The sequence below is a fragment of the Rana temporaria genome, chromosome 1 (assembly GCF_905171775.1).
Source record: "Rana temporaria chromosome 1, aRanTem1.1, whole genome shotgun sequence".
Lineage (NCBI taxonomy): Eukaryota > Metazoa > Chordata > Amphibia > Anura > Ranidae > Rana > Rana temporaria.
The window spans coordinates 56,536,523-56,547,557 of record NC_053489.1 but is presented as its reverse complement, the minus strand read 5'-3'; the positions used below and the strand labels follow the sequence as shown (position 1 = coordinate 56,547,557).

The 11,035-nt window shown below is 46.2% G+C and overlaps 1 protein-coding gene across 2 annotated transcripts in view; it reads right to left on the bottom strand.

Moving 5' to 3' along the window:
* Positions 1 to 2,558: 2,558 nt before the first annotated feature.
* TTC23L (tetratricopeptide repeat domain 23 like) overlaps positions 2,559 to 11,035 on the bottom strand; it is a 46,105-nt gene continuing 37,628 nt past the window's right edge. For both annotated transcript variants that reach the window (XM_040338201.1, XM_040338194.1), the window contains exons 9-12: positions 7,217 to 7,344; positions 4,894 to 5,025; positions 2,983 to 3,065; positions 2,559 to 2,842 (exon numbers count right to left, since the gene is read on the bottom strand). In XM_040338201.1, coding sequence (XP_040194135.1) covers positions 2,821 to 2,842; positions 2,983 to 3,065; positions 4,894 to 5,025; positions 7,217 to 7,344 — 365 coding nt within the window. In that variant the 3' untranslated portion in view covers positions 2,559 to 2,820. The remainder of the gene's footprint in view (positions 2,843 to 2,982; positions 3,066 to 4,893; positions 5,026 to 7,216; positions 7,345 to 11,035) is intronic.

Sequence of the window (11,035 nt, the reverse complement as noted above, 5' to 3'; positions counted from 1 at the left end):
AGCCACGGCATCGACTCCCTCCACTGTTGATGGCTCCACAGACACTGGGGATGGCGTGAGTAATACACGTGACCAGTCCCTAGTTCCTTTATGGCGCTGGTGACGTCGCCAACTGCCACTCGCTAAAATGGTATGCTTTATTATAAGTAGGGCTGCAACTAACGATTATTTTCATAATCTATTTAGTTGGCCGATTTATTGTTTCGATTAATCGGATAATAGCCTTAAAATAAAAAAAAATTGCATTTTTTTGGGGGCAATTTGTTGTTGGGCAGATTACAAAACACAAATTGCTGCAAAAAACACATTACATGCTTTTCTGCAGCTTCTCCATTGAAGTATATTGAACCAAAAAAAAGCAAAATAGCACCGCTTTGCATTAAGTCCTTTCCAAATACGCAGCCGCTGCAAAAAAATCATGGATGTGAACATGTCCCATAGGAAAACATGTAACTGAACTGTAGTGCGTTTCTGCAAAAAACAGAGGTGTGACCCAGGCCCATTATGTTACTGGCCGATTAATCGATTATGAAAATAATCGATTACAATTTTTATAATCGATTAGTTGTTTTGGCCCTAATTATAAGCTTACCTGTAGGTAAAAATAAAAGGTTTGCTAGCATTTTAAGGTGTAACTCCAGCCAAAGCATAGTGCAGGGATATGCAGTTAGCGGACCTCCAGCTGTTGCAGAACTTCAAGTCCCATGAGGCATAGCAAGACTCTGACAGCCACAAGCATGACACCCAGATGGGACTTGTAGTTTTGCAATAGCTGGAGGTCTGCTAATTGCATATCCCGGGCATAGTGGATGGATCAATGCAAATCAATCCCCTCTGGGCTAAAAGTCACCAAAATAATCAGTGGAATCAGCAATGTTTTTATTGTGTTCAGTACATATTAAAGTCAGCATTTGTGTGGAATGCAAGTCATTTCATATTTGGTAGGGATTTAATGATTTATCAGGTGAAAATAGGGTTGTCAGTGTTTAGCTGATATTAAAAAAAAAAAAAAAAAAAACGTATGTTCATTTAAATTTATGATATTAAAAAAGTTGAATATAATACAATTATATAAAAAATACCGTAGGTATATTTAAACAAAAAAAACACTCAGTTTTTGGCCAAGTGCATCCTGAATTTTCGGTTAAGGTTCATAATTTTTCATTTTGGTGCCCCACTAACATTTGCAGCTTTTGTGTAATAACAGACATCCCCTCTAAAGCATGGCCGCTGTTGTCGAAGGCTGGGTTCACATATGAGCATGCAGCATGAGTCCAGTGTGGCCTTGTTCACTGTTTCAGGTCTGATTTCAGCCTGAATTTAGACCTTAAATGGACCAAAAGACACACAGGACTCCTGTACAAATCGCACCGGAGCCGCTGCAGAGATATGTGAACCGGCTCCATAGAGAGCCCGTCGCAATCTCCTGCTATTGGATGCGTAGAAACCCTCATCTAATTCACACTAGTGGGAACCCAGCCTTAGAGCCAACATTTCTATAAAAAATAAATTGCCATTGCTGATCACCTGAAAATGCTAGCTGCCTGGGTGTAATGCTAAACGTTGGGCCTTAGTACCCAATAGTAAGCATACCAGAAAAGTCAGGCACAAGTCCTCATTTGCACACTAAGGCCCAGATTCTCATACAATTACGTTGCTCCTGGGCAGTGTAACGTATGTGATTTACGTTACACCGCCGCAGGTTTACAGCGTTGGTGCCTGATTCTCAGAACACTTACCTGTAAACTCAAATGGGGCGGGCACCATTTAAATTAGGCGCGCCGAGCATACTGCGCATGCTCCGTCGGGTAAATTACCCGACGTGCATTGCGCTAAATGACGTCGCCCCGACGTCATTTGCTCAGACGTTAACGTAAATGGCGTCCAGCGCCATTCACGGACGTCTTACGCAAACAACGTAATTTTTTTAAATTTTGACACGGGAACGACGGCCATACTTAACATTGGTTGCCCCCTCATAATAGCAGGGGCAACCTTACGCGTCGCTTAAGCTACGGAAACGTCGTAAAATCTCAGCGTCGACCGCGCGTATGTTCGGGAATCTTGCGTAATTACCTAATTTGCATAGATGATGGGGAAAACGAAGATGCGACACCTAGTGGCAGGAAAAAAAATTGCATTTAAGATCTAACAGCGTAAGAGCCTTACGCCTGTCAGATCTAATGGGTATCTATGCGTAACTGATTCTAAGAATCAGTCGCATAGATACCTGGGGCCAGATTAGGACTTACGACGGCGCAAATGGTGTTGCGCCGTCGTAACGCCATTGAGAATCTGGGCCTTAGTCTGGCATAACCACTCATAGGGGGAGATTTACTAAAACTGGAGAGTGCGCAATCTGGTGCAGCTCTGCATAGAAACAATTTGGTTTCCAGGTTTTTCGTTAAAGCTTAATTGAACAAGCTGATTGGCTACTGTGAACCGCTGCAGCAAAGTTTGCACTGTCCAGTTTTAGTAAATCATCCCCATAGTAATGATAACAGAAGGTTCAGCATAAGAGAAGGTTAGCAGTGGCAGCCTTTGTTTCTATACAGTGCTGGGCTTTCTTTTGGAAAGATAAAATGGCTGAAGCTCCTAATAATTCCTTCTATATCTCTGCGGTGGGTTTCTGGCTCTGCTGTTTGAGTATCCAAGGCATGAAAGATGCCAGGGGCCGATTCCTCCATCTAGATCTAAAGAAGCAGCCAGGCAATTTTCACATTTGGAAGAATCTTAAAAGGTCTGGCGTGTTTGTTCTGCACTTTCCATCTCCAGTCCGGCCCATCTATGAAGAGTCCGGAGTGTCGCACACAGCGATGATCAGTCCCTAACGGCTCCGGACCTGCAAGAAATAGATGAGGGTTAGCGTGTATTGCGATGACTTTATGGTAAATACGGACTGAACTTTCAGGTGCCGTCATAAGAGAAGAGCCGGAGATTGGCGTCCTATCATAGTGTAGTAAAGAAAGTGATAAAACGTACTTCTGTAATGCGCTCAGCAGGTTCTGCGTTTCTCTGCTTTTGCTGTGGTGAGACCCGAATGCTGCCATCTGAATTTCTAAGCACTGCAAGAAAATGAAACTTGTGATAATTAGATTGTCATCACCCAGGAGCTTGTACACGCCATGTTTGTTGGGATGTGTTTTTCTGCACACCACCGAGTATGTATGAACAATTTGTTTTTCCATGTGCCATGGTCTCCATAGATTTGCAGTGTTCTGACACAATCCTAAGTCAGAGCTCTCCTCCCAGAATTATCTAGAAGTATGAGTTTTGGTAATTGTAGAGCTGAAAGTCTGTGCCAGCATGGGGGGGGGGGGGGGGGTGCCGTGTTTCTGCAGAGAGACCACTGCTTCCACACACAAAGCAAGCCTGCTTTCTACTGCAATGCTGGCAGTTGACAGGCTTTTCTCCTTAGGCTGGTAACAGAGCGTATTGTGGTTTTATGGACACCAGTTTCCCGTCAGGTTTGCTTCACTTTTAATTGGCAACATGCAGTGGGCTAATTCTTAACCAATAGATGGTGTTACTGCAAATATACCACTTTGCTACACTGTGTGCGGGGACGGGGCACCTGCTGCTACACTGTGCGGGGACGGGGCACCTGCTGCTGCTCTGTGTGCGGGGACGGGGCACCTGCTGCTGCACTGTGTGCGGGGACGGGGCACCTGCTGCTGCACTGTGTGCGGGGACGGGGCACCTGCTGCTGCACTGTGTGCGGGGACGGGGCACCTGCTGCTGCACTGTGTGCGGGGACGGGGCACCTGCTGCTGCACTGTGTGCGGGGACGGGGCACCTGCTGCTGCACTGTGTGCGGGGACGGGGCACCTGCTGCTACACTGTGTGCGGGGACGGGGCACCTGCTGCTGCTACTACATTGTGTGCGGGGACGGGGCACCTGCTGCTGCACTGTGTGCGGGGACGGGGCACCTGCTGCTGCACTGTGTGCGGGGACGGGGCACCTGCTGCTACACTGTGTGCGGGGACGGGGCACCTGCTGCTGCTACTACATTGTGTGCGGGGACGGGGCACCTGCTGCTGCACTGTGTGCGGGGACGGGGCACCTGCTGCTACACTGTGTGCGGGGACGGGGCACCTGCTGCTACACTGTGCGGGGACGGGGCACCTGCTGCTGCTCTGTGTGCGGGGACGGGGCACCTGCTGCTACACTGTGTGCGGGGACGGGGCACCTGCTGCTACACTGTGTGCGGGGACGGGGCACCTGCTGCTACACTGTGCGGGGACGGGGCACCTGCTGCTGCTCTGTGTGCGGGGACGGGGCACCTGCTGCTGCTCTGTGTGCGGGGACGGGGCACCTGCTGCTGCACTGTGTGCGGGGACGGGGCACCTGCTGCTGCACTGTGTGCGGGGACGGGGCACCTGCTGCTGCACTGTGTGCGGGGACGGGGCACCTGCTGCTGCACTGTGTGCGGGGACGGGGCACCTGCTGCTGCACTGTGTGCGGGGACGGGGCACCTGCTGCTACACTGTGTGCGGGGACGGGGCACCTGCTGCTGCACTGTGTGCGGGGACGGGGCACCTGCTGCTACACTGTGTGCGGGGACAGGCACACACTCCCTCCAGTTTTGTCATCTATGAAATGGAGGTAGTTACTGAATCCGCCACAGGTGTTAGTAAAGTTGCTAAAATGGGAAGTATGGACTTTTTAATCTGGCACAGGCTATTTTAAAGGACCCTAGTGCTAGAAAACTGTTGGTAATATTTTATTGAATTCCCAGATAGCCTACAATGGTTCTATGAGCAGACACAGGAATCGGCAAAGCTGGAGCCAGAAATAGCGGCATTTCCTGGTGTGGTAGGGATGACGATTATATTGTACATATTTCTGTATCTGATTTTTATTCTTCTGGACTCTTAGAGAAACAAAGTTACCTTTTTCAGCAATCTGTAGCCCTTGGAAATCTTCCCGTCAGCCAGACATATACTTCCCATAATGCTCAGCATCTCGGCCACGGTTTCGTTGTACTCTATGCCTTTTGCCTCATGTAGCAGCTTGTACGCCTCCTAGTGGGGAACAGCACACAATGCAAGACACCAGTCTGAGAAGGAGGTAGACGTTGAATTCTAAACCAGCAATCAGACAATTTACAAAGCAGGTGACTAATCTAAGCATTAATATAACCAGATAACAATTCAAGAGAAGGAATACCAGTCTTTACATTGATAGTGTTATCCTGGAAGCATTAAAACTTAGAAAGTTAAAGATGATTTCCAGGCATGGATGGATATTTTATATACACAGTAAAACCTTGGTTTGAGAGCGTTTTGCAAGACAAGCAACATTTAATTATTTTTTTTTGACTTGCTATACAAGTGATGTCTTGATATACAAGTAGCGTCATGTCACAGAGTATAAAAGAGAAGAGATGTGCCTCTAAAGCCCTGTACACACGATTGGATATCTGATGGAATCTAATCCGATGGATTTTTTCGTCGGATATCCGATGAAGCTGACTTTCATCAGTCGTGCCTACACACCATCAGACTAAATTCCGACCGTGCCAAAACGCGGTGAAGTAAAACACTACGAGGAGCCGTAAAAAAATCAAGTTCAATGCTTCCGAGCATGCGTTGACTTGATTCTGAGCATGCTTGGATTTTTCTCCGATGGACTTCCACACAGACGATCGGAATTTCCTATCGGTTTTTTATCCATAGGAAAAATTTAAAACATGTTCTATTTTTTTTTTACACCGATGAAAAAAAGACCGATGGGGCTCACACACGATCGGTTTTCCATCGGTCTTTTTTCATCAGACAAACCGATCGTGTGTACACGGTTTTAGTGTAGCAATATGGTTACATTTAATGAAGGTACAACATTTAGCAACTTATTTCTACACTTAGAGGCGCCTCTCTTCTCTTTTATACTCTGGAGCTCCTGCTGGATTTTCCTTCTAATCCCCTTGTGGAGACTTCCATTTGTGGATGGACATTTTATGGTTATACAACCTATCACATTGCTATAATCTTTTTATATGGACTATAAACTGAAGGTATTATGAATAAATGGTTGTGGAACGAATCATTTGAGTTTCCATTATTTCTTATGGGGAAATTCGCTTTGATATACAAGTGCTTTGGATCACAAGCATGTTTCTGGAACGAATTATGCTCACAATCCAAGGTTTTACTATAGTTAAATTAAATGTGATCATATTACTACACTAAAGCCCTGTACACACGATCGGTTTGTCCGATGAAAAAAGACCGATGGACTGTTTTCATCAGACAAACCGATCGTGTGTGGGCCCCATCGGTCTTTTTTCCCATCGGTGTAAAAAAAAAAATAGAACATGTTTTAAATTTTTCCTATGGATAAAAAACCGATAGGAAATTCCAATCGTCTGTGTGGAACTCCATCGGAGAAAAATCCATGCATACTCAGAATCAATTCAACGCATGCTCGGAAGCATTGAACTTCATTTTTTCCGGCTGGTCGTAGAGTTTTACGTCACCGCGTTTTGGCACGGTCGGAATTTAGTCTGTTAGTGTGTAGGCAAGACTGATGAAAGTCAGATTCATCGGATATCCGACGAAAAAATCCATCGGATTTTATTCCATCAGATATCCGATCGTGCTACATACAGAGTGCAGGGTTGGACCAATATATATTGGTCCAGCTTGGAGCAATTTAACTATGCATATACCATACCTGGCCAATGGTCCCCATACATATGGAGACCACAAGTCCTTGTATAGGGTCAGAGAGAAAGAGCCTCATCACAGATACTCGTAAGAAACCTCACCGGCTGCTCAATGTCGTCACCATAGGCGATTTACTAAAACTGGTGCGGCTGTTTATGGAAGCCAATCGGCTTCTAACTTCACATTGTTCAATTAAGCTTTGACAATGAAACCTGGAAGCTGATTGGTCTCTAAGAAGAGCTGCACCAGATTTTTCTCCAGTTTTAGTAAATAACCCCTCGTGTGTACTGTACTTCACTCCTTGCACTGGCTACTGAATAAGATTGTGATTATATAGAGGGCTTAAATTGATCGTCAAGATTCTTTTAACAAGTTGAAGTCAATTCGATGGGAAAAAGCGAGGTCTTAGAAAATAAACCTTCATGAAGAAATTACACATAGACTGGGTTTGAAAAAAAAAACTCCACTCATTCGCCTCTTCCATTTTTTTCCAAGCCAGCCCTGGCATTGTGAGTTTGTAAAGTATAAATCCTCCTTCATCTCTTACTTGTGTGTTTCCAGTTTGTATGAGCCATTTGCTGAACTCCACACAAGCGGTCAGTGTCTGTGGGTCGTCGGGTCCCAGCACCGCCCGGTACACATTGAGACTCTCCGTAAAATACTTCTCTGCCATTTCTACAAAGAGGAAAAAACAAATTATCAGCCAGGTTCAAATGTCTTCCCACATGTTTTCCTAGTGCAGAAACCAGAAAGTGGGGAAACAAATATTCCATCTATCGCTCTGCTTATGGTAAACCAAGCAGTTTACAGATCTGTCATTTAGGCCCATTTATGATGTATTTTACAAGGGCTTCAGCTTGGACAAGAGCAGTGTAACAAAGCATTTGCAGAGCTTTGTTGAAGCTTTTAAAGTGACATTCAGCTTCAGTTTGTAAATGTTGAACACAGATCCTAATGGGACTTCTGATTGCCACTTTAAGCAAGCTGCTCGCAGGCTTCAGAACTCCTTAAAAGCCTGCTAGCAGCTTGCTTAAAGTGACAATCGGCACTCCCATTAGGATTACCTGAGCCACATCTCAATCCAGCGATGTACGAGAGCCACTAAGTCTGGGGACTCTCCCTCCTCATTGGCTGAGACAGCAGCGGGGCACCATTGGCTCCCGCTGCTGTTAATCAAAGCCAGTGAGCTAATGAGGAGGAGGGGTTGGGCTGAGCCATGTCTGAATAGACACAGAGCAGCGGGTCTGCTCTGTACAAAAACCACTGCACAGGGCAGGTAAGTATAAAATGTTTTTAATTTTTAAACTGATAAAAAAAAACAAGGCTTTCGTATCACTTTAATTAAACAAGCTGAAGTTAGAAGCTGATTGGTTACTATGCGCTCTGTACAGAGTACAGGGTTGAGGAGTGTGCTACATACAGAGTTAAGCATTGAGGAGTGTGCTACATACAGAGTGCAGGGTTGAGGAATTTGCTACATATAGAGTGCAAGGTTGAGAAGTGTGCTACATACAGAGTACAGGGTTGAGAAGTGTGCAACATACAGTTGAGAAGTATGCTACATACAGAGTGCAGGGTTGAGGAGTGTGCTACATACAGAGTGGAGGAGTGTGCTACATACAGCGTGCAGGGTTGAGGAGTGTGCTACATAAAGTGTGCAGGGTTGAGGCGTGTGCTACATACAGAGTGCAGGGTTGAGGTGTGTGCTACATACAGAATGCAGGGTTGAGGAATGTGCTACATAAAGTGTGCAGGGTTGAGGAGTGTGCTACATACAGAGTGCAGGGTTGAGGAGTGTGCTACATAAAGGGTGGCTTTGGCCAATTATGGCTCAGGGCTTTAGTACACGCCCCACACTATAAAAGGCTGCCTGCAGGGCGGCCTTGTGTAGTGTGTTGCGGCGGTGTTAGTGAATAGATCAGTCCTAGAGAGAGAGACAGTGGCCCGGATTCTTAAAGCACTTACGCCGACGTATCTACTAATACGCCGCGTAAGTCCTGGGATGCGCCGTCGTATCTATGTGCCTGATTCTGCTATTAAGATACGCCTGAATTTTGGCTTCATACGACCGACGTAAGTTTCCTACCCCGTCGTATCTTGGGTGCATATTTACGCTGGCCGCAAGGGGCGCTTCCATTGATTTACGCGTCAAATATGCAAATGACCGAGATATGCCGATTCACGAACGTACTTGCGCCCGTTGCAGTAGTATACGCCGTTTACGTAAGGCGTACGTCCGGCGTAAAGTTAAACCACCATATAGGAGGCGCAGCCCATGCAAAGGTATGGACGTCGGAACAGCCGTCGTATTTTACATTGTTTACGTACGTCGTATGTGAATGGGGCTGGGCATAGGTTACGTTCACGTCGTAGGCATTGAGCCATCGTATCTTAGGGAGTATATGCGACGTGATTCTGAGCATGCGCCGTTCGTTCGGCCCTTCATTTACAAAGGGTCACGCTTCATTTTAATAGATCACGCCCACTACCTTCCTACTTTGAATTAGGCGGGCTTACGCCGGCTAATTTACGTTACGCCGGTGCAAGTTTGGGAGCGAGTGCTTTGTGAATACTGTTCTAGCCTCCCTGATTTACGTCGGCGTATCGCATATGAGATGCGCTACGCTGGACTAAAGATGCGCTGCTCTACGTGAATCTGGCCCATGTCTTTTTTTATAGATAGATAGAGCAGGCAGACTAGTCAGTTTAGTTAAAGTTACAGGGCCAGATTCAGAAAGATCAGCGGATCTTTCTGCTGGCGTAACGTAACTCATTTACGTTACGCCGCCAGAAGTTTTTCAGGCAAGTGCTGTATTCACAAAGCACTTGCCTGTAAAGTTGCGGCAGCGTAGCGTAAATCCACCCGGCGGAATTCAAATTCGGCGGGTAGGGGGCGTGTATCATTTAAATGATGCGCGTCCCCACGCCAAACGAACTGCGCATGCGCCGGCCGCGACTGAATCCCAGTGCGCATGCTACAAATGACGTCGGCAACTCGTCATGCTTTCGTCGTGAACGTAAATTACGTCCAGCCGTATTCGCGAACGACTTGCGCAAACAACGTAAACATTTCAAAACTCGTCGCGGAAACGACATCCATGCTTAACATAGGATACGCCGCACATACCCCTCATATAGCAGGGGTAACTATACGCCGGAAAAAGCCGAACGCAAACGACGTAAAAAAAAAGCGCCGGGCGAACGTTCGTTTCTGAATCAACGTAAATACTAATTTGCATATTACTCGCGTAAACAAACGGAACCGCCACCTAGCGGCCAGCGGGAAATTGCAGCCTAAGATCCGACGGTGTAAGACATTTACACCTGTCAGATCTTAAGCATATCTATGCGTAACCTGATTCTATGAATCAGGCGCATAGATACGACGGCCGGACTCAGATACGACGGCGTATCAGGAGATACGACGGCGTATCAGGAGATACGCCGGCGTATCTCTTTTCTGAATCCGGCCCCCAGTGTGTAGAGGATATATATACATCCCAGGTGTTGTACATATATTTATACAGTGTATAGCTTAGCTAGATCAGCTATTCCTATCCTAATTTACTGTCCATCAGGTGATTGTGCTAGCTGCATTATTCTCACGTGGTGTATTGCCCGTCTGCTCTGTAGTTTGCACCTAAAGTTACTTTGTGTGTACCAGTACTGCACTTGTGCTATGTAGTTTACACCTAAAGAAACCCATGCTATTTTTCTCAGTGATTTTCATCCATATTGCAGGAACCAGACTGTTTTTCTTATAGTAATCTCATGTTGTGCAGGGACAGTTCTAAACACGTGCCACTACTATAGACACCCAGCAAATACGATATTTAAAGGAATTTTTCCTTTTTTTTTCTCACTTTAAGCATCATTAAAATCGCTGCTCCAGAAAAAACGACCGTTTTTAAAAACTTTTTTTCCATTGATACATGTTTCCTGGGGCAAGACCCGGGTTCTCAAAGACATTTTCCAACAATAACTTGTACATTAGGCTTTAAAATGAGCACTTTTGAATTTGAACGTTCAAGTCCCATAGACGTCAATGGGGTTCTAAATGTTCGCGCAAACGTTTGGTCCGTTCAAAGGTTCTGGTGCAAACCGAACGGGGGGGTGTTCTGCTCATCCCTAGTCAACATCTGTGCACCCGGGCACAGATGGGGATCACAGTGCGGCGTATTATGTGATGCCCCGTCCCACGCTGCATCTCTCCTGTCCCTGCCATAAGTACAAGGCAGGCAGGGATCAGTCCGTATATACAAAGAAGGTTTCTGTGTTTACAAGTGACAGTGATGAGCCACAATCCAGCTTAAAAAAAGCCCTGGATGGCACATGAAATGGCCCAGTGGGTCGGAGTCGGCCCGTG